At 37.1% G+C, this 27,754-nt stretch overlaps 4 protein-coding genes across 5 annotated transcripts; 3 read left to right on the top strand and 1 right to left on the bottom strand.

Annotated features, from left to right (window-relative positions):
- Positions 1–1,536: 1,536 nt before the first annotated feature.
- Positions 1,537–12,594, top strand: upb1 (ureidopropionase, beta). Its single transcript, XM_084138839.1, has 10 exons — positions 1,537–2,768; positions 3,414–3,585; positions 3,696–3,783; positions 4,853–4,947; positions 6,278–6,439; positions 9,269–9,438; positions 9,521–9,602; positions 10,157–10,199; positions 11,946–12,100; positions 12,262–12,594. The coding sequence occupies exons 1-10, from the start codon at positions 2,665–2,667 to the stop codon at positions 12,343–12,345; spliced, it is 1,155 nt and encodes a 384-aa protein (XP_083994965.1). The 5' UTR covers positions 1,537–2,664; the 3' UTR covers positions 12,346–12,594.
- A 215-nt stretch (positions 12,595–12,809) lies between these two features.
- Positions 12,810–19,732, bottom strand: gucd1 (guanylyl cyclase domain containing 1). The gene is made up of 6 exons (XM_084138840.1): positions 19,410–19,732; positions 18,979–19,060; positions 18,724–18,889; positions 18,414–18,505; positions 17,465–17,706; positions 12,810–13,853 (listed from the first exon to the last, which is right to left on the bottom strand). Exons 1-6 carry the CDS (start codon positions 19,483–19,485, stop codon positions 13,762–13,764), a joined length of 750 nt encoding a protein of 249 aa, XP_083994966.1. The 5' UTR covers positions 19,486–19,732; the 3' UTR covers positions 12,810–13,761.
- A 423-nt stretch (positions 19,733–20,155) lies between these two features.
- Positions 20,156–21,484, top strand: snrpd3 (small nuclear ribonucleoprotein D3 polypeptide). The gene is made up of 4 exons (XM_084138843.1): positions 20,156–20,258; positions 20,555–20,703; positions 20,945–21,137; positions 21,274–21,484. Exons 2-4 carry the CDS (start codon positions 20,578–20,580, stop codon positions 21,336–21,338), a joined length of 384 nt encoding a protein of 127 aa, XP_083994969.1. The 5' UTR covers positions 20,156–20,258; positions 20,555–20,577; the 3' UTR covers positions 21,339–21,484.
- A 136-nt stretch (positions 21,485–21,620) lies between these two features.
- On the top strand, positions 21,621–27,722 carry p2rx4b (purinergic receptor P2X, ligand-gated ion channel, 4b). 2 transcript variants are annotated; one of them, XM_084138837.1, is made up of 12 exons: positions 21,621–22,072; positions 23,791–23,938; positions 24,082–24,153; positions 24,235–24,307; positions 24,384–24,480; positions 24,567–24,647; positions 24,837–24,978; positions 26,618–26,754; positions 26,846–26,939; positions 27,031–27,096; positions 27,175–27,279; positions 27,393–27,722. In XM_084138837.1, exons 1-12 carry the CDS (start codon positions 21,933–21,935, stop codon positions 27,426–27,428), a joined length of 1,191 nt encoding a protein of 396 aa, XP_083994963.1. In that variant the 5' UTR covers positions 21,621–21,932; the 3' UTR covers positions 27,429–27,722. The 2 variants fall into 2 exon arrangements, with proteins under 2 accessions (XP_083994963.1, XP_083994964.1); XM_084138838.1 differs by having other exon boundaries at positions 21,812–22,072; positions 24,133–24,153.
- Positions 27,723–27,754: the final 32 nt, after the last annotated feature.

Genomic DNA, 27,754 nt, shown 5'->3' with positions numbered 1-27,754 from the left:
TTATAACGTTAGAAAAGTTTTCTATTTCAAATAAATGCTGTTCTTTTGAACTTTCTATTCATCACAAAAAATTCTCAGTTTCAACAAAAGTATTAAGCAATGTTTTCAACATTGATAATAAACAATACAAATGTTTCTTAAGCAACAAATCAGCATTTTAGAATGATTTCTGAAGGATCACGTGACACACTGAAGACTGAATTAAAGTCCAAGTGTGGGTATTTGCTAGGGGTGTAACAATTCAAACGATTTTAAATTCACGGTTTAGTTTTATCACGGTTTTAGGGTCATGGTTTATAAGGTTTCGATATTTGCTATATTCAGGGAAAAAATAATCAAATAAATAAAATAGAGCAAATATAAATAAAATAAACATTGCTTTTCATGTTTTTCAGGCATCTATTAGTAGTTTTAAGGTACAAAAATATAATAAAGTAATCAAATGTAAAACAACAATGCATATAATCAGACAGCAGGAATTTTAGGCTGCTTTCACTTTAAAACAATGCACTGATCCAGTACACTGCTGATACACATGCGTTGTCTTTCTCGACTCTTTACGTTCACTTAAGACATAACCTACTATGTTTGCTAGGATATCCGCCAAGGCGGGCATGTTGACATCATTTTTGTGTTAATTTGTCCGTTCAAGCGCAAGATTTGAAAGAGAACTCAATATTTGTGCACTGTCTGCGATGCGGCTTTCGATTTTTTTTCACACACAAATCTTTTCACAGCGCACGCGAGTTCCCTTTCACGTCTTCTTTCAAGTGTGTGCCGAACAGGTGGAGAACAGTACGGTTAGATTTTTTTACCGAGAACCTACCCCCCTAGTATTTACAGGTCAGAGTAATGGGTATGCTGAAAGGTCTTTACAATTGGTTGCGAAAGCTGTCTGTTAGGGTGTGTAGTGTTAGATTTAAGTTAAGATAACTTAATGGGATACAACTTAAACATTTGTCTTTGTTCAACACAAGAGTTTTATGAATGTAAGGAAAAGTCTTAAACTTTTTAAAGGTTTTGTTAATTTTAAATGGTCATGTGACAAATACATGTTTTTAAATTAGGCCTATACAATTTCCTCATAATATCTTAATGTAATAATTTTAAATATATAGTTTACTTCTTTGGTAATGAGACATGTGTACCAGTCGCACTGAGACATTTCAAATGATACCAAACATGTATAATACTGTATGATAATTATTCATATTAAACCATATAGATTTTTGGGTGAATTTTGGTGATCTCAGCATGAGAGAGAAGGAGTAGGGGAAGAGGGAAAGAGATGTATTCTGAGGTGAGAATTTCAGAATGTTTCCTATCATTTTAAATGTTCAGAATACATCTATGGCAAAGGGTTCTAAAAATGGCTTCTTATAAAAATGATGTTCCTGGTGCTCAATTTATCCAGGTCGGGGTAAGTTGATCCGAGTCAGAGGGTAAGTTGCACCATCTGAATCTGAATCAAACCTGCATGTGAATAATTTCACATTTCATTATTTTGCAAATAGTTTTTTTTTCTTTCTTAAAGCTAACTTAAACAACATAAAACCAACCAAATGAAGTTAAAATTTCAATATTTTTAATTGTTTATTTCTAAAACAATATATTGAACACCAAAGATGTAACCTTCCCAAAAACAGACTAAACAGAGTTTGTTGAGAAAAATTAAATAAAAACTAAATTAGAATTAGAATGAATAAATATCACTGAAACTAATAAACATTTTAGTCAAAAAGGTTCTTAGTTGGCATGGTAGTTTTTCTGCAATGTCAAACATGTTAGGCCATTAGGGACTACAGGTCGAAAGATATGTATGATTAAGCATCTTCTGGTTCTTATCAGAGAAGGATTTGGTGTACTTGTACATTGTTCCTATCAAAAAAAAAAAAAAAAAAAAATTAATTAAACCAGTTGCGCAAAATTACATTGACATTATACCAGGTTATACTTCAGAGATTGAATTGAACTAAAGTGCCTTATGGTGGGGTAAGTTAAAATACTGGCTCAATTTACCCCACATCATTTGGCTCACTTTGCCCTGTAGCTGCCATTTTGGACAAAACTATCTAGCTTACCAATTCAGGTTAATATTTAGCTAAATAATTTGCATGATTTTATACATTGCTAAATCACCAATAAGGTCCAGCATATTTTTTAGACCTGGACAAATTTGCTTTGATGCAACTGTTATGTTATGCTAAAATTTTACTTTGAAAAGCCAAAAATGGGTTTCTTCCACTCTTCCCATATGTAGGCTATCTCCTTTTCACAGTCTGGTAGAAATAACGGGTGGTTCCAAAATATATGTTCACATGATAATAAACGTGTACGGTTGCCAAGATAAAGGGTAGCCTAAGTGTGTCAACTTACTTACCCACTGACTCATACCCATCTCCCCCTAAAGCATGTCAGCAGCACAGCTGCAGAAATTGCTTGAAACTAACATAACAACGCCTATAGGTAACACGATTTTGACTGAAAACTGGTCTGTCGTGACATGGTAAAATATGAAGTGTTACAACAAACCATAAGGGATCACTTGGACCCTCTGCTCGTGAACCGATTGCATAAGATCTGGAAATGGGCTAGTTAAACAGTAAAGCAAATCGAGGTGAATTCACTCTCTCTGCAGACTGAGCACGAGGACGACAGCTCAAGATGTCTGGAAATGACTTTGAATCGCTAGAGAAGATTCTGGAGGCACATGTACCTGAAGCAGAACTCAGGACCGTCAGGAAACTGCTGTTCGGAAAAGAGCTGAAGTGAGTCACGCGCACTTTCACTACTAAACGCAGACTACACGCCCCAGAATTCAGTCATGAATGGAGGGACGTGCGATGACGGCCGACTTTAATTTGAATGGATATACTGTAGGCTATAATGAAACTAACCTACATCTGAAACACTTTAGGAGATTAACTCACAACATTTGTCCATATGTGCTAGAAGTTTTTCAGTGTCGTTGGTTAGTTACTAGATATTCAGTAAAGGTTAAAACTGAGTAAATGATTCATGGTGGACTTTGGATACAAAAAAAGGGTCTCTGGGCTTAGCGATGACGTCATTGAGTTGAATTTGATATAAACCCTGACATGCTCTGATTTATTTGACTATATATCGCTTTAATAGATGTAAGTGAAACTACTTTTAACGTTTTCATTGTTTTCGTTTCGTTTTAAAGAAAAAAAGATGCACACTTGAACATCATTAGGCTGTTACAAATATAACAATTCATTACATAACAATTTAATTCGTGCTGAAAAGAAAAACATATTTTGAAGGAGAGAGGCCAGTTTAAAATGTATCATGCATTTATTGACCATTGGGCTACAATCTCGATCTTCCCTATTTGTTTAAACTGTCATAATGTGTAGCAGTTAATCAGCTTTGCAATAAATGAATTTCAGGAAGCTCAGCCTTCCCCAGGGTGCAATAGAAGCTGCAGCGGAGCAAGATTTTGATCTGAAGGGTTATGTGTTTGAGGCTTCTCCAGAACAGCTCAGACCACCCAGAACTGTCCGTGTGGGACTGATTCAGAACAAGATAGTCCTACCCACTGATGCTCCTGTGCTTGAACAGGTGAGAGAAAGAAGTACACACTACATATAATGGCCAGGTGCTAAAACAAGTTTCATCTATTTATCATTATTAATTAGAATTTCAATTGTATTCTCCTTTTGCTTTCACAGATCACAGCTTTGCATAAGCGTGTGGGGGAGATGGTAGAGGTGGCGGCCATGTGTGGGGTCAATATCGTATGCTTCCAGGAAGCCTGGAGTGAGTACACAAACACACGCGCACAAACACACATACACAGACAACTGGCTCCCTTTCTGCAGAATCCACGACTGTTTCGAAGATGCAGCTGGAATATATACAGCTCTCAGGTGTCATATGAAATTCATGGCATATTTCTTTCTTAAATAACTTTTAAATATATTTTATTATACACTTCTTTAAAAAAATCAGCTCTACAGTAATTTCAAAAACATGCTGAAACACATTCATAGTTGACAAAAATGTTTTTAATTTAAAACTATTTTACAAATAATTTTAGATGAAATATAGCATGTCACACTGCAAGACATTGTTCGACACATGACTTAACTACCCATATTCAGTCAGAAATATTACTTGTTTTAATTCTATGGGTATCTATAAACCATTTCCTGTTGTCCTCAAGGAAATTAATGTGCTTATTTGTGAACAGAGCGTATAGGATGGGAAGGCTTCTTGACCTTCAGTGATGTAAGATGCCCGTGAAGACATCAGCAGAATCTGGTTTACATCAGCAGAACGCAGTAGGGCCGTAGTGACGAAGTTTAAGCTGCGCTCAAAGTTTGTCTGTTTGTGTTGGCCGTGGCGTGCTGTAGGGATGCTTCCTGATGAAAAGGAGTCTCATGCTCCAATGATAAACTCTCTAGGCATCCCAAAGGTCATTCAGTCCCTTTGGGTCCAAATAGGCCCTGTTGCCCAGGTTTGAACCCCCTTAACCACCACCCCATGTAAACCTTTGACCTCTTGGCTCTGATTTCCTGTGTTTCCATGCAAATCTATGAAGCATGTTTGCTTTGTTAGTAGTCATTAAAAAATGCCATGTAAACAATAATCATTTCGTCATGCTCTAAACAAAACAACAACTGCTAATGAAAAACAACACCATAAACCTTTCCACTGTACTTTTCATCCTCCCTCTTTTAGCAAGAAAAACAACATTTTATTGGACACCAAGGAGAATCAATTTCGACAGATTAAAAACTCTCATAAATAAAAATCAGTTCTAATTAAATATTTTAGAAAAAATAATAATAATAAGCATCACTTTCTCTCCTGTCTCCGCCCTTAGCAATGCCTTTTGCGTTTTGCACACGAGAGAGGGAGCCCTGGACAGAGTTTGCCGAATCGGCCGAGGACGGGCTCACCACACGCTTTTGTATTCAGGTAAGAATTGAGTAATTGGATGTCTTCATAAACGTTACACTCATCCTTTGCTATGAAGCATCATCTTGGTCTTTAGTTATACACTCAAATATTTAACCTCAGTCCCCAAATTAATTATTTGTTCACTCCTGAAACTCAAGACGAGGCTGTATTTCTATTAGCATGGACCGAATTGTTTTATTCCCTTGTGCCTATATTGCGAAGGGAGTTAGTTTTGATATAGCGCATATTTGTTTTAACTGGTGCGGTGCTGTGCAGCTGCTTTGAGGCTGCTGATTTGTTAATGGAAGTAGCAGGAGGTTAAGCCCACAGAGGGGACGGGGACGTTCTGACCACGGCAAGAGCCACAGACGATGAGCACTGCAGCACGTAACTGTGGAATCTTCTGATACTGAGCTCTGAGGAATTACGTGGCCTTTGACTGTTTACAGAGGAACCGCATCTATCCTAATATGACATTTCTAGCACCAATCAGTGCTGTGTTAGTATGGTTTTTTTTGTACACTTTCCTGTTAATATTGTTCAATTGCATTTTTTCATCATGCAGGTTCTCCAAGATCACTAGATTATGGCAAAAATTAAGAATATTTTTGTCCATGTTTATTAACTTCAAAAATATATTTTTTTTCATAAAAATGACTTGAATATACCTCTTCTACAATGAGAATGTTTTCTGAATGAAAATTAAATTAATTAAATTAATATGAAATAAACAATACTAAAATAAAACTGTTCTACCCTATGATGAGTATGTTTTTAATTTCCCTATTAAATTTTTTTTTTTTTTTTTGTCAGCATAAAAAAGTCAGGGTGATACAACTATCCTGATATTATAATGAAGAAAAAAAGCATTATTAAAATAATGAAATTCTTGGAAAGAAAACTATATTAAACTATTATAAAATTATAAAAGTATATTAACTCTATTAAGTAATAATAATAATAATACATTTTATTTATATTGCGCTTTTCCTATACCCAAAGCGTATATTAAGCGTATATTAAGCTAATATTAAATGTTTATACTAAAATATGAAATTAACATTTTATTAATGTTTAAAAAGACTGCCTCACTGCTTATTAGTATTTGAAAAACTATTGTCAACCAAATCAGTCATGTGTTGTGACTAACATGCAGAAACATGCAGAATAAAAATACATAAAACAAAAAAAAATTATCACAGAGATGAATTTGGCATTTTTATGACAAGACAAAGTGATTTAATGTGGAAAAAATGTCATGTAGTGCGACCACCCTGCTATGTTCCGCTTTCAGCAGCCATTCCTGCTAATGCTGAAACTATTTGTGCTTGATTTTTATTTTTTCTAGCTGGCCAAAAAATACAACTTGGTGGTGGTGTCTCCCATTTTGGAGAGGGATGAGATCCACGGTGGAACATTGTGGAACACGGCAGTGGTGGTGTCCAATAATGGCCATGTTCTGGGCAAATCACGGAAGAATCACATTCCACGTGTGGGAGACTTCAACGAGGTCGGTGTCACCCTCTGCATAACAGCCAAACACCTGTCAGTGTGACACAACACAGCTACAGTGACACTCTTTATTTACATCAATAGAGTGTCATCACTCATCACCTATTTACATTAAGCTAACATGAGTTAAGTAAGCTATAAATAAATTTTTAATACACTGCGGTCCAAAAGTCTGAGATCATTAGTGAAAATGCATTTTTTTTTTTTTTTTATTAAAAAAACATTATTGCATTGTTATTGTATTAAAATATATTATATTAAAAGGAAAATGTCAGAATGTATATTTGTGACAGCGGCACTCGAGCTGTGTGAATTCTTGTTGAATATGAAGTTTGTGTAAAACCTGAAGACCATGTTCTCCAACATTCTCGAGAATGATCCAAAGAGCATCTTGAGATTCAATAGAAAGGACATCTGTTCATCTGTACAAAGGTGTCTCAAAATTACTTATTTGAATAGTGACAGAAATAGTACAGAATCTCTTATTCGTTTTATGTTAATGTTTTTGAAATCCCACGCTTTTTATTTCCAGTTTTAAGTGATTAAAAAAAACTCTGATTTTCGGACCTTTACTGTACATATAGTTATCAGTATTTTGTGCCGCTGCGTGGGTACTGTATGTCTAAATCATATTGGATACCTGAAAAGTTGTCCAGTACAGCCACTTTGGAAATTCTTCTTTTCAGAGATTTGTTCCAGCATGTTGGGTGTAATTTTTCACCTGCAGGTTAAACGAGTGTGTGTGCGTGTGTATCTGCACTACATGATCCGTGGCACTTTAAGTGGTTGATTTCTCCCTTGCTGTGCTGTTTATCAGTTGTTCTTTTGATCCATTCCACACTGTGATAATGCTCAATACAGGAAATGTGCCCACTTTCTTTTCCTGGAACACAAGTGTAACTGCAGGAACCAGATGGCAGAGGCGGCTCTATTAGTAAAATTAAGGAGAACTTTGATGGCATGCTGATTAGCATCAGATATGTTTAAAAGGTTTACACATAAACACTGTAAAAAAAAAAAAAAAAAAATTGCTGCCTTAATTTCTTTAAGTACTATCAACTTAAAAAATGTGTATAATATAAAAGTTGAAAATTGCTTAACTTATTTTGATGAGTTAAAGCAATGTAAAAACGTATGTTGTCATAACTTATTGATCATATATACATTTTTACAGTGAACTCCAGTTAAGTTCAGCTTAAGCCTGCATGAATTTTCATGCTGCATCACCTGCATGAATTTATGCTTGCATCACAAACGGTGGCCACAATTCAAAATACAACATACGGTATATTTTGGTGAGCTATGGCCTTTTCAGAAGCGGGCGTACAGATATCACATGCACTGTCAATACTGTTAAAACATAAGATTATTTTTCATGCTATCTTTACATAGTTCCTGGATTTTACACGTCCAAACGCATGCCGTCAATGGGAAAAAAAATGTGTCCATTATTTTGTGGTAATCAATGCATTACTGCATTCGCCCCCTAGTGGCAGTTGCACAGAGATTAACGTTTAGTAGAAAAACATTGGTAATTCTCCCTTGAACTAAATAGTATTGATCAGAATACATCAGATCTGGTCGGACTAGTTCAAATATTTGAAAGAATGTCCTGCCGGTAACATTGTAGAAATTATAGTCTAAACCTAGATCAGAATGGCTTTGCATTAGCAATTTTATTACAAAAGATAATTTTTGAATGCTGTAGATATTCCTGCTGATATTGCTTTTATACAACAGTTTAATAAACAAGATGCAATATTGAGTAATTTACTGTTTTCAGACATAATATTTCAAGTTAATTTATGCATTTTACTCCACCATCAGAAATATTGAAACAAATTCACAAGAGAATCAACTGTGTGTCTCCAAGAAATGCACAGTAGTATTGATTTTTGAACAAAACTGTTGGCTACTTTATTCATAAAGGCAGTGTATAATATGTCTTTATGTCTTAATATGCATATTTTCAAAGCAATAGCAATCCACAATAATCCTAGCCTGGAAATCCAGACCTAAATCTAAAAGATTAATGGTCTGGCGTCGACTAATGAAAATCGCCCAGCTCGAGGGGCGGCACCAAGCATGCATTTGAAAATCTCACTGCACGCAACTGGATAACACTACGACCAATCACAACAATAACGCTCAGCTACCAGCAGAGCTAACTGGTAGATTAGACTCTTACCGTATCCGGTCGGCAAAACAGCAAAAACGTCCTTCTTGCAAAGGAATGATTCGAGAGGCGTCTTCTGTTCCTGTTTTAGATAAAAAGCCAAGGCTAACTCGTTCATTGTAGCGGCCAAAGCCTGGTGTTCATCCATAGCCATCTTGCAATGTTTACTAATGACTTCGACATCACAGCGCTGTCGTCATCTGTTTAGCTCGCCTCTGGCCCGCCTATATCAGATAACCCGATGTGATTGGTGCAGCTCAGATCGAGGGGCATATTTAATGAGCATCATTACTGGACACCAGAGTAACTCGCTGAGCAAATTCAACTTGCGCTCTCGCGAGAACTCTGGATTACCAGGATACAATAATCCAACAATCCAATCAATTCCCAATGGACAAAATCAAGTCCAGTCCTACATTTTTTCCTGTTCGAGAAGCCGTTTCACTCGAATGTACAGTCACACAGGGAAGAAAAGACCATCACAACTTCAGTTTCATGCAGATTTTAATGCATCAAAGGGTTAAAGAAATATTAACGAGTGTATTATAGCCTACTAATACTAATGTATGAAGTGCTGTTTTTCTGCATGGTACTGATGTTGCATTTCCCTAAATCATCTTTTAAACTGACTCTTTTTCATTCTTCCTCTAGTCGACATATTACATGGAAGGCAACACCGGCCACTCTGTATTCCAGACACAGTTTGGAAAAATCGCTGTTAACATCTGTTACGGCCGACACCACCCTCTCAACTGGTTAATGTACAGCATACATGGGGCTGAGATCATCTTTAACCCCTCGGCCACAGTTGGATTGCTCAGGTGTGGTGTTGTACCGCTGTCTTCTCATGGGAAAGACGCAGAGCCCGTATTCCCTCATGCTGATGCAGGTTTTGTGTTACAGTGAACCAATGTGGTCGATTGAGGCCAGAAATGCAGCCATCGCAAACCACTGCTTCACCTGTGCCATCAACCGGGTGGGAACGGTATGTGCCACCTGTTGTCCTATAACTGTGCCAAAAATTGTTTAAACAATCTTAAAAATGACATAAATGACCCAATAGATGCTTTTGAGTCTAAAATACACACAGAGATTGCCAGGAAATGTCCTGTTTACCCTAACTATGCGCATACTGTGATAATATCACAACCACAGCTGAAGGAAACTATATATATTCTAATAAGATTAGATAAGCACATGTTAATCATTTAACCAGGATTATAAGCCAAACTGCAAATAACGTTACACAGATGAAAAAACAAGTTGAGCGGTGCCTTTTTTTCTGTGGCTCTGTAGAGTCTGGTCTCTGTTAGCGGTTATAATGTCTTAGAGGGATGACTTTTATTCTCAGAGTTAGATACAGTAAACCAATTATCTTTAAATTGGTTTTAAATGGCAGTTATTTGGACAGACTGTTATGCAGTGCCTCTCATAAAGCGTTGGATGTTCAGATATGTGTTTTCTGCTGCCCTCTACTGATGATTTCTGCGCAGAAGCGACCTGAGCCTTCGAGTCTTGACATAGATCTCTCTTTTCCAGGAGTATTTCAAGAATGAGTTCACATCTGGAGATGGAAAGAAAGGTATCCATTTTGTTTGAGCATGTGCATGTATCTGCGTATGTGGGCTTGTTTCTTTTATTTTGTGTATTTATATGTATTTTTTGCGTAAAAAAATTCTAGAATCCTGTAAAAAATTGGTTTCCATAACAAATATTAAGCAGCACAACTGTTTTCAACATTGATAATAATAAGAAATGTTTCTTGAGCAGCAAATCAGCATATTAGTATGATTTCTGAAGGATCATGTGACACTGAAGACTGGAGTAATGGATGCTGAAAATTCAGCTTTGCCATCACAGGAATAAATTACATTTTAAAATATATTAAAACTTATTTTAAATTGTAATAATTTTCACAATATTACAGTTTTTACTGTATTTTTGATCAAATAAATGCAGCCGTGGAGAGCATAAGAGACTTCTTTCAAAAACATTACTGACCCCAAACTTTTTGAACAATTGTGTTTACATAGCATGGTTGCTGTGTAATGAAGACATTTAGTGCAAGTGCATTTCTCATAAGTCACTCATAGATGGCACTCTTATACCCTAGTAATTCAATTTGGGTGAAAAGCCTAAAGATACTTCCTGTCAGTATACAGCTGGCTCTTTCCCATAGCTTAGTGTTGCTGTGTGTCAGCATATAAAGGAACTGCGTATCTGTCTGTCAATGTAGCATCTGTGTTGGTGACAGGCTGAGGACAAGGGACCTTGTTCATAGGTGTCGTGTTCCCAAAGCTCTGGTCTGTCAGGCTCTGTTCTCACTTTCAGCCCTCATTACTGTTGCATAAGCCTTTCACAAAACCCCCCTCTGCTGTTTTACATGCATGTACAGCCTCTATGTAACATGACCAGGGTCACACAAACATATACGAGGACAGGTTTCCATGAATAGGGTACAAAATACAGTCTAAAACTACTTAATAATTAACTCTTTTTTCTTTCCCACCATGATCAGTGAAACAAGATGTTTAACCTTGTTGAATGTCAGCCTCAGGAGATGAAACTAGATATTGTATTGTTGTATTATTTTTCATAGATTTTCTGAGGTTTTGCAACCCTGTTAGCAAAATTTGGGACATGAGAAAATAGTTTAAACTGTAGCTGAGTTAATAAACATAAACATAAAAATTAACTGACTAAATGTTAAAACAGAAAAAACTATGCCAAAATGGGGTCATTTGGGATCAAATGTTGATTTGTAGTTTGTAAACTTACGCTTCCATTCATAAGTTTGGGGTCAGTAATATAGCCTAAGAAATGTATACTTTTATTCAGCAAGGACACATTAATCAAAAGTGACAAAGCCATTTACAATATCGCAAAAATGTTCCTAATTCAATTAAATGCTGTTCTTTTGAACTTTCTATTCATCAAAGAATACTAAACAATTTTTTTATCCATTTCTACAAAAATAGTAAGAAGCGCAACTGTTCGACACTGATAATAATAAGAAATGTTTCTTGAGCAGCAAATCCACATTAGAATGATTTCTGAAGGATCATGTGACACTCAAGACTAGATTGAAAATTCAGCTTTGCCATCACAGGAATAAATTACATTTTAACATACATTAAAATAGAAAACTATTATTTTAAATCGTAATAATATTTCACAATATTCCTTTTTTTAAGTGTTTTTGATCAAATAAATGTAGCCTTGGTGAGCATAAGTGACTCACCAAAAAAAAAAAATCTTACTGAATTGAGCTTACTTTTGAACGGTGGTGTGCATTTATTATACGATTTCTGATTTGCCTTATCCGTAGCGCACCGTGACTTGGGCCACTTTTATGGCTCCAGCTACGTAGCTGCTCCTGATGGCAGCAGATCCCCAGGATTATCCAGAACCCGCGATGGCCTCCTGGTGACAGAGCTGGACTTGAACCTAAATCGCCAAGTTGCTGACAAATGGAACTTCAAGGTGGGATAAAAATCAATACAGTACTTTCAGGAAGATATCTCATCATGATCACCATCAGAGAGGTTTATTCTCTTTGACAAAAGTCATATCCTATAGATATTGAAACAGGACAGTCTATAGTAGTTTCCGTATGCCATTCACACATATGAATATCTCCACAGATGACTGGGAGATATGAAATGTACGCAGAGGAGCTGAAAAAAGCCGTCCAGCATGACTTCAAACCCAACGTTGTTAAGGAGTGAGTGCCAAAAGCCCGTGAGAAGAACTGTGCTTTCTTCTGAAAGCCAAACTCTGCAGATGCAGGAGAACCACGTTATGTATTAGGGATATGTGCTTGAATTTCACAAAATAACTTAATTTATATAATTTATCAGTTCATTTTTAAGGTCAATAATGGAAATGATGCGTTTGATTAAAATACAAATCCAACTTTTATTCATTTCCTAAATGCAACTATATATTTCATAAAAATAAAGTTTGCCATATCAACATTCCTTATGTTCTTTTAAAAATAAGCACAAGCTGATGTAATCGGACACCTGATGCAGTCTTTAAAAAAAAAGAAATCACAAAAATAACATTTTAACATGAATGATCAAAGATTAAATAACAGTTTTATGGCTGGTGGAACACCATAGTGCAAGCATTTCATTCATCTTCCATTTTGTCATGATTGAACCATCTGAACCACTGAGCAGGCGTAGTGTTTACAAGCAAACAGCAAAGCATTCACAACACTGTGTTCAGACCATTTCAAACGGCGCACGACTCTATTCCACAAAACAACTGACGTAAAACTCCAAACGTAGTGTTCCTGTTCTCTCTCTGATAACACCAACACGTTATAATAATGAGAATTTAACAACAAAATATTGTCTTTAATACAGAAATGAGTCTAATACTGTACTAGTGCTGAGTGATTTTGAAATGTACTGTATGGTTCACAGCTTAGAGTCGCCCACAAAAGCAGCCAGACTCTCTCTTGCTACTTTACATGAGGTTATGACAGATGTCCAGGTGATTTTGTTCTTGAGGAAACCCCTGGAGTAAATGAATCCACACGTATTGCACCCCTGAAACATTTCTTTCCCGACAGTGGGACATAATTTAGCATACTGGATTTATCATATCTTACCTGAGTTTTTAAAAACAGCTTCCCTCTTTCACAATAATTAAAAACTTTCACTGTATGCTCAATTAAGTGGCTTCCAAGAGGGAAAAATGAAAACAATAATAATAATAATCACAACCCCATGATTTTGCAAGGTTACCCTGAACAATCACAAAATCTCCATCTTTACATGAATGAAAAACATTATGTACACTCCTCCTCTACCTCTTACAGTGGCAGAGACTATATAAATCAAATGTGCTAGATAAAAATATAAGTCCACATAACAATAACGATGAGTTACATATACATAGCATCTCCCTTTCCTGTCTGTGTGAATATTTCATTCAGTGGCCGATGTAGCACCATAGTAATGTTTTGTGCGACACTACAGCACTTATGAGGACCATAGCCAGAGGTGACACATACTACCCGCTATTGGCCAGCAGAACTGGTACGTGCTACCTTTTGGCAAAAATGCTACCCAGCCAACCACAATGGATGCTAAAAGTGTGTTAAATGCGTGTTCATTCAAAAGCGGTAAGACTCAATCATCTTTGTAGATTAACAGAATGTCCTCGTCCGTTCCGTAGCTCCTTCTGGCCTCCTCAAAATTGCTAAAGCTAGTGCAGCACACACCTGTCAATCAAAGTGATAGGCATATATGAGACACACAGTTTTAATGTTCCTGCAATGTGTAAAGATTCTCAGTTATAAAAAATAACCATAATAAATGAGGTGAATTTTTTTGATACTTAAAAATGTATAAATTGCATTAGATAATGAAGTATCAAACATATCAAAAAGGCATCTGCAAACAAATCCAAGGTGGTTTGACAATCGGAATATTATATATATATATATATATATATATATATATATATATATATATATATATATATATATATATATATATACATATACATACATGAGCCAAAATATTATGACCAGTCACAGGTGAAGCGAATATCATTGCTCATCTCCTGACTAGGCCACATATTACATATCAGATGTGTACCACATTGACAAATCAGTTTTCATAATCAACATATTGGATGCGGGAGAAATGCAGGAGGATCTGAGCGACAAGCCAGAAACCGGTGACAGGGTATTGGGCGCCCAAGGCTCATCGATGCACAGGGGCAACGAAGGCTATCCCGTCTGGTCCGAGCCAACAGAATGGTTGATGGTTGTGGAATGATGGTTATGTGTTTCAACAAACTGCATTTGTCAAAGGGTTGTGTAGCCGCAGAACAATCAGAGTGCCTATGATGACCCCTGTCCACCATCGAAAGCATCTGCAATGGGCACGCGAGCGTCGGAACTGGACCTTGCAGCAGAGGAAGAAGGTTGCCTGGTCCAATGAGTCAGAGTCCTACACGCGCGACACTAATATTTGATGTGACGGGTGGAATAATATTTACATGGTCATTTGCGGTGCGGGTGCAGGTCGGGAATTAATAGGCACGGGCGGACTGCGGGTCCAATAGCAAAGACTATTTCTATTTCGACTCAATTTGGTACCCACTGATAGCCAGCTGCTTTCAACCGGTCCCGTGCTTATTTGTGCTCACGTTCTACAGTCTAAAGAACGTCAAAGGTTTCTAATTACAACGCGATTTGCAGCATTGAGCACAGCGTTTGCATACAGTGATTGATAGCTTCAGTCATTAAGGGAGTGCTCTTTGCTCGCTTTCAATATATAATCTATTCGCAATTTGAATAAAAGTTTTATCTTTCATGCTGCTAAGAGGATCAACGGCCACATATACACTGCAGAGTTTCAGGAGAGACAACCGCATTTTGCATGCAGAGTGAATATGCTAAAATATCCCAAATATTATATGACAGTAAGGGCTCATGTTTGGTTATATGTTCTTTTAATTTATAGAGACATCTAAGCGTGTGTGATTTATGGGCATTTGTTCAAAATAGCCTGTATGGGCAGATTGTTCACAAGATGCAGGCAAAAGTTTTGTATTGTTTACACGACAGATCCAAGTTTTCATCTTTTTTTCCTTTTAATTATTACCATGTTGGCCTGCGTGTCTATTTTTCATAAATGCATCAACTCACAATGCATAACGTTGGTTTGATTGCTTGTGTTAAATAAATCATTTTTGTCTACCTGATGTAGATTTAATGCGGATGCAGTTTGGGTCACGGTCTTTATGTCAAACAGGTCGAGTCGGGTGCGGAATTAAATCAGTGCTGCTGTTGGATAACGGGTCGGTGTTCTGTTAAGTACTGTGGGTGTGGGACGGGTGCAGGTTTACCAAACAGGACCCGTGCAGGACTCTGCAATGAGTCCCCTTTTCTTTTACCTTACGTCGACGGCAATATACATGTTTGCCGTTTACCTGGGGAAGAGATGGCACCAGGATGCACTTTGGGACAATGAGCCGATGGAGGGAGTGTGATGCACTGAGCAATGTTCTGCTGGGAAACCCTGTGTCTGGCCATTCATGTGGACGCTACTGTACCTAAACATTATTGCAGACCAGTTACACCCCTTCATAACAGTGGTGTTCCAGTTCCAGTGGTGATCTGCCTTACTTAAGGTGGACGATGACGCAATTTTCTTCTAGAAACAAACTTTGTTGTATTATTTTCATGTTATCACTGTGAAGCTGCTTTGATACAATCTGTATTGTAAAAAGCGCTATATAAATAAAGGTGACTTGACTTGGAAGTGGATAATGCTTTCAGCAGGATAATGCACCCTACCACACATTGTTAAGGAATGGTTTGAGGAACATGATGAAGAGTTCAAGGTGTTGCTCTGGCCTTCAAATTCCCTAGATCTCAATTCAACTGAGCATGTGTGGGACATGCTGGACCAACAAGTTCGATCTACGGTGGCTCTATGTCAAAATGTTTTGGCTCATTGGTGTATAATATATATATATATATATATATATATATATACACACACACACTCACCTAAAGGATTATTAGGAACACCTGTTCAATTTCTCATTAATGCAATTATCTAATCAACCAATCACATGGCAGTTGCTTCAATGCATTTAGGGGTGTGGTCCTGGTCAAGACAATCTCCTGAACTCCAAACTGAATGTCAGAATGGGAAAGAAAGGTGATTTAAGCAATTTTGAGTGTGGCATGGTTGTTGGTGCCAGACGGGCCGGTCTGAGTATTTCACAATCTGCTCAGTTACTGGGATTTTCACGCACAACCATTTCTAGGGTTTACAAAGAATGGTGTGAAAAGGGAAAAACATCCAGTATGCGGCAGTCCTGTGGGCGAAAATGCCTTGTTGATGCTAGAAGTCAGAGGAGAATGGGCCGACTGATTCAAGCTGATAGAAGAGCAACTTTGACTGAAATAACCACTCGTTACAACCGAGGTATGCAGCAAAGCATTTGTGAAGCCACAACACGCACAACCTTGAGGCGGATGGGCTACAACAGCAGAAGACCCCACCGGGTACCACTCATCTCCACTACAAATAGGAAAAAGAGGCTACAATTTGCACGAGCTCATCAAAATTGGACAGTTGAAGACTGGAAAAATGTTGCCTGGTCTGATGAGTCTCGATTTCTGTTGAGACATTCAGATGGTAGAGTTAGAATTTGGCGTAAACAGAATGAGAACATGGATCCATCATGCCTTGTTACCACTGTACAGGCTGGTGGTGGTGGTGTAATGGTGTGGGGGATGTTTTCTTGGCACACTTTAGGCCCCTTAGTGCCAATTGGGCATCGTTTAAATGCCATGGCCTACCTGAGCATTGTTTCTGACCATGTCCATCCCTTTATGACCACCATGTACCCATCCTCTGATGGCTACTTCCAGCAGGATAATGCACCATGTCACAAAGCTCGAATCATTTCAAATTGGTTTCTTGAACATGACAATGAGTTCACTGTACTAAAATGGCCCCCACAGTCACAGATCTCAACCCAATAGAGCATCTTTGGGATGTGGTGGAACGGGAGCTTGGTGCCCTGCATGTGCATCCCACAAATCTCCATCAACTGCAAGATGCTATCCTATCAATATGGGCCAACATTTCTAAAGAATGCTTTCAGCACCTTGTTGAATCAATGCCACGTAGAATTAAGGCAGTTCTGAAGGCGAAAGGGGGTCAAACACAGTATTAGTATGGTGTTCCTAATAATCCTTTAGGTGAGTGTATATAAATAATGCCACTTGGTTTGATATTTCGTTATCTAATTTAATTTTAGCAAAACTGGTGTTTAGACTTATCCAAACTTCTCAATACATACGGTCTGAGTAGGCGGGGTTGTTGTAGAAGACGCTGCCGGTATTGCGGTTAAATCCACACACGACCACAAAGTGGCCTTGGTAATCTGGCTTCCTGCAGAAGCACTTCTGACCCACAGGGAGGAAACAGCAGTATTTGACAGGCGTGGAGCACAGCTCACACACCAACACCACTGCGTTGACCAGCACGATGGCCACATGACCCTGTTCCAGGTGGCTCTGGATCTCCTGAACTGTAACAGAGCTACAACAGACAGATGTCATCAGAATTCTTCATGCACTGCACAGGAGTTTCAGCTGAGATATATTTTTATAAAATCTGGTAAATTTATACAGATATGATGGAACGGTAAATATATATACACACACAAGGATAAATGTCTGAAATTTGATACTATTTCGTCTAAATGGATTTTAAAAAATTGTTTTCGATTGATTTTAAGCATTCCTGTAGCTCCATCTGTAGAGCATGACAAACGGAGAATGGGTTCGATTCCCAGGGAATGCATGAACGGAGAAAAAAAATGCCTTCAATTCAATGTAAATCACTTTAGTAAAAATAAAAGAAAATGGATATGATTAAATGCATAATTAAATATACAATATCATCGATAGCAATAAATTAAAAAAGTCTTCAATACGGGCCAATAGCTCATATATTGTGCATGGCTAATTTTTGACCAATGAATTGTCATGACTTTTCCAGTCATGTTTGATTACAGCATAAACACTTTTTTATATTCATATTATAAAGAATGGATCGCCTGAATTCAATATTTTAAACCTAAGCATTAAAATGTTTTCCACATGTATGTTGATTTCCACAATTTTTTCAAGTCTTTTCTTAACATTTCTAGGGTTTCCATGATGGTGGTGAACCAGTATATCAAGCAAAAAGTGTCAGCATGCTCCACAGAACAGAAAAATGTGACAAATGTGGAAAAACCTCACCATTTCTTCACCAGGACCCCTTTGCTCTCAGCCTTCATAAAGAGTTCATTCACCCTGTCCTCCTCTGTTTCAAAATGCTTTTTGTAGAAAGACTGAAGCAAGACAACAAAGGAAACGGAAAAATGATTCAGATGCCAAGGTGAACAGTTACAACATCTGAGTCAGGACTGATCCTTTAACTAAAATTACAACTCCACAACCATAAAAACCAATGCTTTAACATTGTCTTTTTCTTGGAAATATGCATGTGACACAAAGCTTGTACTATATCTATCCTCAGTGATCATGACACTGACAGCAGCTCATATACCTGGTTCCTGAAGCCCTTGTCCACACCGAGAGTCTGTGTGCAGAAGCAGTGTCTGACCCCCAGCTTACACATGAGATAAGCCAGGTCTATAGTCCACACGCTCTCTGTGAACTCCAAGTCCAAACACGCTCTCTGAAATTCCTCCTCACTTACTGGATGTAAATACCTGCACACGCAAACAAAAAGTTGAAATATTTATCATTAGGGTAGTAATTGTTGCAGGATAATAATACATCTCTTAAGATTCATACTTACTCCAGTACCATTCTGGAACAAGCCAGGCCACAATCCCAGTGGAACAGCTGCCGGATGACCGGTACGTTTAGCATCACATCATCTGGCAGAACAAGGTCAGAAAGGAAGCTGGTAATGTCATTGTGCCACAATAAGCAGCTTTTGATATATTCACATTATCATTGTGAACTTAAATTATATCAAGTCACATTTTATTCACGTAAAACAGGTAAGAGAGTGAATAACAACTTAAAGTTAAAGACAAGCTGCTTCAAGACAATACATGAACTGTTCATTTCTTCGTTTTAAATAAATATATCCGGGTTGTGTGTTTGGTCCAGTATTGTATGCCAGAGAAGGATCATGATTGATTATAATGCTAGTTGGGTTAAACAGTTAAGTTACAAGCCATCGAAGACGTTTCATTTGAATGTCATTTAACACGAACTCACCGTTCATGATGCAGTCTGCGTGCGTCTCTCTGTGTTGTTGTGTTGCAGTGATGTTTAATATCAGGGCTTGATTCATGAAGACTGTCTGCTAGCGGGGTTAGCCGGACAGCCGTTGCCCTCCTGTCCTCTACATCAGACACGCTGAAATCTGTCCATCTTGCTGATGCTGATGAGGCTGTTGGTGAAAAAAAGCGGTGAAACGGCTACAAACTCGACTTGTTTAGTCCACGCCTTGTGGTGGTCATTCCCAGCAGGGATGAACGTTTCACTTCCTGTCAAACCAAATACAAGTGTGCGTCGGTGCATTGAGGAGAGGCAGAACTGCGCCCTCTGCTGGAAATACGAGAAATGACAGTCCAAACTAAAATCTAATTTATATTCTATGCCTATAAATGGCTTTATTAATACAGTGGTGGAAATGGCCGGGCATTCTAGTTGGTGACGTATTTTATATTTTAAAACATGCAGAAAATCCTGTTTCGAGGCTGTTACGTGGATAAAAGATGGAAATCCTCTACGTTTTGAACTGGAACTCCCTTGAAATTCACCCCCAGAGAGAAGTCTAGAAACAGAATTAATACATCTAATCACTTTTTTCTTCTCAAACTGAGTGAATACTATACAGGTATGTATTTATTTATTTCAATATAAATAAAAAGATGAACCAGGATATTTAAATATCAAACTAAATTAAAGTTTGGTTATAAATGACACAATGTGGCATTAAATTGTGTTTTAATTCAGTCCAGTAGGTGGCAGTGCGTGTCTCCAGTAAGTTACAATAAAATCCCCGGAAATTCTAAAGAACGTCGAAGAAAAACTGTTTGTAGACGTTCTGTGCACGTTTGGGTGAGATTTTTTATAAATTTTTCGGGAAAATTGGTAAATTGGAACATGTTTTCGTTCCAATTATTTGTGGAATTATTTGTGTTCAAACAATTAACTCTAACGTTAGTTGTGTGGGGTTTTTTTCCCCTTGCTTGTTTACGAACAACCTCAATATCTTGTGTCTGAGTCTGACCCATTCATTTCAGTCTATTCAGCTTCCACTAGCTTTCACCTCGTAATACAAAGATTGACATTCTGTCGAAGTTATTTCTCATCTGCCAAATGTTCTGAAGGGTCTCATTTTCTCTCCCACACAGTTCACAGACAACTTGTTAATAAGATGTCGATTGGAGTGCCCATCAAAGTTCTTCATGAAGCAGAGGGACACATAGTCACCTGTGAAACCAACACTGGGGAGGTTTACAGGGGCAAACTCATCGAGGCTGAGGACAACATGAACTGCCAGGTACTAAGATTTGGCATTTGTACTGAAAACTAATTTAAGGCATGAAAATAAATGCTTATCTAAAAGATGCATTATTTTACCCTTATAGATTTTATACTGTAAGTTGAGTTTTTAGTTGTTTTATCAGTCTTTGCGTTGGATATTATTCTTTGAATTCATAATAAGGTTTGCACCGAGTAAAAACACTCCTCTGTCTGAAAGGTTGCCTTATTCTTTACTTTCCATCTTCAATTTCCTCCAGATGGCAAACATCACAGTCACATACAGGGATGGCCGTGTATCTCAGCTGGAGCAGGTGTATATTCGTGGCAGTAAGATCAGGTTCCTCATCCTCCCCGACATGCTGAAAAATGCTCCCATGTTAAAGAGTATGAAGAACAAAAATCAGGCAGCGGGTGCAGGTCGAGGAAAAGCAGCTATTCTCAAAGCCCAAGGTATATACAGCCTCTCGAACCCAGTCCACACATCTTGCATCAGAAACATGTATTTTTCAGAGAATTACTGTGACGTTATTTATATTGTTTGTTGTAAAGATGATATCAAGCTGTGTTTGCATTAATGTTTTTGCAGTGGCTGCCAGAGGACGTGGACGTGGTGGACCAGGACGAGGGAACGTATTCCAGAAGAGACGCTAGATTTATATTGATACCACCTTTTTTTTTTACTGTAAACTTTACTGAATTTTTTTATTCAGAATTTTACCAGCATTTTTGGTTTGATCTATTTTATAATGTTCATTTTATGCTTAGAGAAATAAATGGGCGATTTTTCTATTTTTCAATTGATTATGTGAGTTTTTTTTGGAGGGGCCAGAATTTTTTGTTAACGTTTATAATTTTGTATACTGTATTTATCGGTCATACTAAATGAGCTGTAGATGTACTACAGTAAGGACACATTTTAGTGCATTTTCTGTTATAATTATAGCATGTAAGGTGTTTAGGAGCTGTTGGTCATTGCTGAGAGGATTCAACCACTTGATTTTCATGGGTTTTACACGGTTATAGACATTGGCTTGCAAATGCTACTGGTACTGTTTAACCAAATACATGCAGATGGATAGCAGTGCTTATCTTTACACATTCATTGCTCATGTATGATAAGAAACTACATTCAAAGCATGTGTAAATTCTATTGAGAAGTGTAGTAGATATCAGGCTACAGAAAAACGCATAGTGTTCTGACCTTACATCAAGTACTGTTGTTTCATAGTGGACATATCTTCAGCAATGGGCTCTAAGTGCAGCTGTTGTGTTTGCCTCCACTGTCTTTTTGAATATCAAACACCTGTAACGCTGGTTATTACTAGCAAAAGACTAGGATTCCTCTTCAGACTGATAGAGTTCTTGATCATCGCCTATGTTGTCATGTGAGTATATTTTGAGATAATTCATGGCCTTATTGTACTTCAAAAGAAATATTGATTGCATCTACTGTATTCATTTCATTTTTAAGTCACTTTGAATAAGAATGTAATTTGATTTAATTTGAACGGGAGAGCCAGCATCATGCAGAGTTTAGCTCCAACACTCTTACCTCCAGGAGCAGGTTTGGACGCCCCTGAATTAGTTTGACAAGCCTATTGTTGTGCAAAAGTCTTAGGCACGTTAGTATTTTCACCAAAAAATGGTTTTAGGCCAGTTATTTTTTATCTTTTACTGTAGCGTTTCAGTAGCAAATATCAGTATACATTTCCAAACATTCATTTTGCCAAAAATGTTAATAATCCAGTGAGAATTTTGTATGCAGAAGTCTGACAACAGCTGGTACTCCATATGGAGATCTGATCTCACCATCAAGTCTGTCTGTGATCACATGAAAAAAACCTGAAACAGACTAAATATAGAAGAACTGCTGCAACGATTCCAAGACACTTGAAGAAACCTTCCTGCAAAGCTACAGTACTGTGAATAATTTTAGGCACTTGTGTAAAAATGCTGTGAAGTGAAGATGCTTTCAAAAATAATGTCAAAAGTAGATTTTATTGATCTAACTAAATCAAATCAATATTTGGTGTGACCACCCTTTATGTTTAAAACAGTTTTTGTCCTAGGTACACTTGCGCATAGTTTTTCAGGTAGCTTTGCAGGAAGGTTTCTTCAGCTGTCTTAGAGACGTTGCCGCAGTTCTTCTGGATTTAGTCTTGTCTCAGTTTTTTCTGTTTCTTCATGTGATCACCGACAGACACGATGATAGTGAGATCAGATCTTCGTGTGTAGCACCGGCTGTTGTCAGACTCCTTGTGCTTACAAAAATCTCACTGGATTATTACAATTAATGGCAAATGGAATGTTTGGAAATGTAAACTGATATTTCCTACTGACACACTACATAAAAAGATAAATCAAAACCATTTTCTTGGGGTGAAAATATTAACGTGCCTAAGACTTCTGCATAGTACTGTATATACAGTGCTATGCATAAGTTTAGACACCCATGCTAAAGTTGACTAAAAAGAGGAATAAAAAATCATCTTTTGGAAATTGAACTTAATGCTTTAATTAAAAAAATTAGGAAAAATCCAACCTTTAAGGACACCAATTTTCTTTGTGAATGAATAATGTATCGTAAATAAATAAATGTTCTTCCTTAAAATACAGGGTGCATAAGTCTGGACACCCCTATGTTAAATTCCCATAGAGGCAGGCAGATTTTTATTTTTAAAGGCCAGTTACTTCATGGATCCAGGATACTATGCATCCTGATAAAGTTCCCTTGGCCTTTGGAATTAAAATAGCCCCACATCATCACATAGCCTTCACCATACCTAGAGATTGGCATGGTTTTATTTCAATTAGCCTAATAGCTGGTTTGATTTGCATTGAGAGATGATCTTATGGAAAGTACTCCATGCCAATCTCTAGGTACGATACATTATTCATTCACAAAGAATTTTTTTTTAATTAAGGCATTAAGTTCAATTTCCAAAAGATGATTTTTTATTCCTCTTTTTAGTCAACTTTAGCATGGGTGTCTAAACTTATGCATAGCACTGTAACTTAAACATTTAAGCGTGTCATGTTCTCAGTGAAATTCAATGCAGTCTTGACTGTTCAGGGTAACTCCATATCTGTATACTTTTTAAAGATATGTCTGCTGGTATCAGCGCGCTTACCAGAACCAAGACTCAGTGATCAGCTCAGTCAGCACCAAGGTGAAAGGAAACATTTTGACCAATTCATCCATTGAGGGAGTTCATGTTTGGGACGTATCTGAATATGTCATCCCACCCCAGGTATCTAATTTGTTTGACAGAAACCCATTGCAGAGGAAATACAGTGGTTTCTCTTAATTTGCGTTTGTCCAACAGACATATGCATTTTGTAGAAATGAATTCCACATTCAAGCATTTTTTTTTTTTCTCTTTTTTTTTGGTAGGGAGAAAACTCTTTCTTTGTGTTAACAAATATGATTGTCACTCCTGGCCAGACCCAGAGCAGCTGTCCTGAGGTACGATAAAACAGATTTGCATATGTCCACTCTCACACATGAAGAGTTGCACGTTGCATTGTGAATGATTCCTTTTTACAGATTCCAAGTGAATTCACTAATTGTAAATCAGACAGTGATTGTAAAGAGGGATTCAATGAAATCCGTGGCAATGGTGAGTTTTCATGTTCTGCATAACGCTGCACGATATTAGAGATATCTATAAGAAATCTCTGTGGTCCTCCTCGCAGGTGTTCAGACTGGCCGATGTGTACAATACTCGGATACAATCAAAACCTGTGAGGTGATGGCATGGTGTCCACTTGAAAATGATACCATCATTCCAAAGTGAGTTTCTTTAGTAAAAGTGAACAAGTTTGATGCAGTTTGCACAATCGAAACTGGGAATATTAATATAGTTTGTGATCATACAGACCTGCTCTTCTAAGTGCAGCGGAGGACTTCACAGTGCTCATCAAAAACAACATACAATATCCAATGTTCAGTTTCAGAAAGTAAGTTCATTCATTTGTAGGTCATGCACTTTAATCATAGATGAACAGAAACAACATGGTAACATTATGGTAATCATTTAAATCTAAGGTCTTCAAAGATGACTGGTTGAGAGAGAAACATTATTTTAAATTAAAATTTGAGTTATGTAAATCTGATCCTTTCAATGTCATGTTTTGTGTTATTTCTAGGCGAAACATTCTGCAACACATCAACTCCACATACTTAAAAAACTGCACGTTTAATCGTAAAACAGACCCGCACTGTCCTATTTTCCGTCTGGGGGACATTGTAACCGAGGCAGGAGAAGACTTCAGCGTCATTGCTATTAAAGTCTGTATCTTCAATAATGCTATACAGTTGTAATCAAAATTATTCAACCCCTATTGCAAGTCAGGTTTATTGGCATTCAGTCTGTAAACAAAAGTAATTGAAATAGCTCAACACAACAAATGTTTCAAGTGGTTTCCCCAAATTCAACTGAAAATGCAACTTTTAATGGCTCCTGCAGTCTAAAAATTATTCAACCCCCTGAATAGAATCCCTCACAACAGCACAAATCTGCAATACAGGTGTTGTCTCAGCACATCTGATGCAAACTAATCACGGGCTTCATTAGTTGCACCAGGTGTGCTTGAGCTAGAACACATGGAATACCTGAACTGGCTAGGTTTGTTGAGTGTCACGTTTGACTACATGTTAGAAGTCAAAAGAATGGTCTAAATCAGGGGTGCCCAACCCTGCTCCTGCCGATCGACTGTCCTGCACAGTTCATCTCCAACCCTAATCAATTGATGAGCTCCAGCTCCTAATCTATTGATGAGGCTCCAGTGGGCCTAACAGATTGCGCACAATATTATAAATAGTTATACTGATATATGCAAAGCACTATTAAAACAAGGTAATGCTTATTTTTTTAGTATAATATATATATATTAGCATCTCACACATCGTTAATCTACATTCAGACATTTTTTTTTTTTTTTTTTTGCAACAGGACGTTTTCTATGTATTTCTATAATAAAAAAACATTTATGATGTATCTTACCTTTCAAGCAATGTAGAAGCAAAACGACTAAACATAAAAAATAATTAACTTTTACAGCCATGTTATCTTTGCAAGCACACACTTATTTAGTTTAATCAGTCTTTCTTTGTATTGTATAATTAGCATCAAACTAACAAAGTAGTTCTTAATCACAGTGATTAAAGATTATTAAACAAAAAGATTGAAAACTGATTGCACAACCACTAAATAGGGGCGATATTCACCAAATATGTAAATCGACATTAAAAGTAGTATGGCGTGCTTTTCTTAGCGTTCGTTTCCATGGTGACTCGTCGCTCTGTTGAGAATGTCTTGTGTGTTAACTGTGAACATACTCTGGGTTAGAACTTACTCCCGGATGCGTTTTTGGAACCAGTATACTAAAGTATACTTTGAGTAAGCAAGGATTGGGTTAATCAACTAAGAGTTCAGTGTATGTTTGACGGTATAACCTTGCTTTCTGGAATACCCCCTTGCTGCAGCTGGCTGGGGGCCCTGATCACCCGGGGTCGGGGTTTATTTTGTGATGTACATTATCACTTACTTATTCAAATTTGGTGAACCTCCTGCACCCCTGGTTAAGGACCTATAAGCCATCTATAGTTTCATGAAACATAAATTTGTATTTCTTTCTTTCTACTCAACAAAGAATCTTGATTTTTTTTTCTTATTATAATGGTTTATATGGTTGACCAACATTGATAACATAGATTTTTCTTAAGCACCAAATGAGTGTTTATAAATATATATATATATATAAATATATATATATATATATCCCCTAAATGCAGTCTTGGTTGAGCATAAGAGACTTCGTTCAAAAACCAACCCCAAACGTTTGAACAATAGTGTATTTATTTTTAGTATTTTACTTTTCTTTACTTGTATTTTACTTGTAATTGACAGTGTGTTTTAATGTTAAAGGGTGGTATTATAGCGATTTTCATTGACTGGAGTTGTGACTTGGACTTCCCAGAACACTTCTGCATTCCAAAATATTCTTTCAGCAGACTGGACAACAAAAATCCTGAAAATAACGTTGCCCCTGGCAACAATTTCCGGTACATTGAAAATTTCGATTTTTGATTGTAACATTTTGTATCTAAAGCTATCTTTATTTCTATTGGATAATAATTTTGTACTTTCCCACAGATATGCTAAATATTATAAAAACAATGAAGGCATTGAAACACGGACATTGATAAAGGGCTTTGGAATCCGCTTTGATGTGATTGTGTTTGGGAAGGTTTGTCTGCTAGTCTCTAAAGCATGATATAATAACCAGCATCTTAGTCAACCTTCATATTTGTTTACTCTGTTTTGTTTTGTCTCTTTAGGCTGGTAAATTCCATATTGTGCCCACTATTGTGAATCTTGGGGCCACTCTTGCCTTTCTTAGCTTGGTAAGCACTAGTTAATATTATAATTTTTTTAATGGCTTTGAATCAAGTATTTTCAGATTGTTCCTGAATTTCTCCCAGGTGACTGCTGTTTGTGACTGGGTCATGCTTACTTGTATGAAGGACCGTGACTATGCCAAACATAAATTTATTCACATGGACAAAAAAAGTGACGGTGTGCCACTGGTGAGTAAAAGTCACTTCAATTTTTCTAAATGATTTATTTATTGTTTTGCAAAAAAAAAAAAAAATATATATATATATATATATATATATACACTTTTTTTTTACTGTTATAGAGCTCCATGGAGAGCACCTCATATGGGACTCCATGATGGAATGGACTGGACACTTTCACTGCACTTAAAACCATCAGCATCATATATATTTTTTCATACAATAGGCTACCATTCAAAAGTTTGGGGTTAGTAAGGTTTTTTTTTATATTTTTGAAAGAAGTCTCTTAAACTCAAAAAGGCTGCATTTCTTTGATAAAAAAAAACTACATTATTCTAAAATATTATTACAATTTAATCCTGTAACGGCAGCTGAATTTTCAGCATCATTAATCAAGTCTTCAGTTTCACATGATCCTTCAAAAATCATTTGAATATGCTGATTTGCTGCTCAAAAAACATTTATTTATTATTATCAATGTTGA

This window comes from Abramis brama, assembly GCF_963993115.1.
Source record: "Abramis brama genome assembly, chromosome: 16".
NCBI lineage: Eukaryota > Metazoa > Chordata > Actinopteri > Cypriniformes > Leuciscidae > Abramis > Abramis brama.
This window is presented reverse-complemented; position numbering and strand designations above follow the sequence as displayed.

Bases quoted from the DNA above. Each gene is read 5' to 3' on its own strand.
- upb1 (XM_084138839.1), top strand. From the start codon at position 2,665: ATGTCTGGAAATGACTTTGAATCGCTAGAGAAGATTCTGGAGGCACAT. The intron at 9,439-9,520 runs GTGTGGTGTTGT...TTTGTGTTACAG, and splicing joins GCCACAGTTGGATTGCTCAG to TGAACCAATGTGGTCGATTG. The intron at 12,101-12,261 runs GTGGGATAAAAA...ATATCTCCACAG, and splicing joins CTGACAAATGGAACTTCAAG to ATGACTGGGAGATATGAAAT.
- gucd1 (XM_084138840.1), bottom strand. From the start codon at position 19,485: ATGAATCAAGCCCTGATATTAAACATCACTGCAACACAACAACACAGA. The intron at 18,506-18,723 runs GTATATGAGCTG...GTCTTGCTTCAG, and splicing joins ACAAGGGCTTCAGGAACCAG to TCTTTCTACAAAAAGCATTT. The intron at 13,854-17,464 runs GTATGTATTGAG...TTTGATTGACAG, and splicing joins CAACCCCGCCTACTCAGACC to GTGTGTGCTGCACTAGCTTT.
- snrpd3 (XM_084138843.1), top strand. From the start codon at position 20,578: ATGTCGATTGGAGTGCCCATCAAAGTTCTTCATGAAGCAGAGGGACAC. The intron at 20,704-20,944 runs GTACTAAGATTT...AATTTCCTCCAG, and splicing joins AGGACAACATGAACTGCCAG to ATGGCAAACATCACAGTCAC. The intron at 21,138-21,273 runs GTATATACAGCC...ATGTTTTTGCAG, and splicing joins AGCTATTCTCAAAGCCCAAG to TGGCTGCCAGAGGACGTGGA.
- p2rx4b (XM_084138837.1), top strand. From the start codon at position 21,933: ATGGGCTCTAAGTGCAGCTGTTGTGTTTGCCTCCACTGTCTTTTTGAA. The intron at 26,755-26,845 runs GTACATTGAAAA...ACTTTCCCACAG, and splicing joins GCCCCTGGCAACAATTTCCG to ATATGCTAAATATTATAAAA. The intron at 26,940-27,030 runs GTTTGTCTGCTA...TTGTCTCTTTAG, and splicing joins ATGTGATTGTGTTTGGGAAG to GCTGGTAAATTCCATATTGT.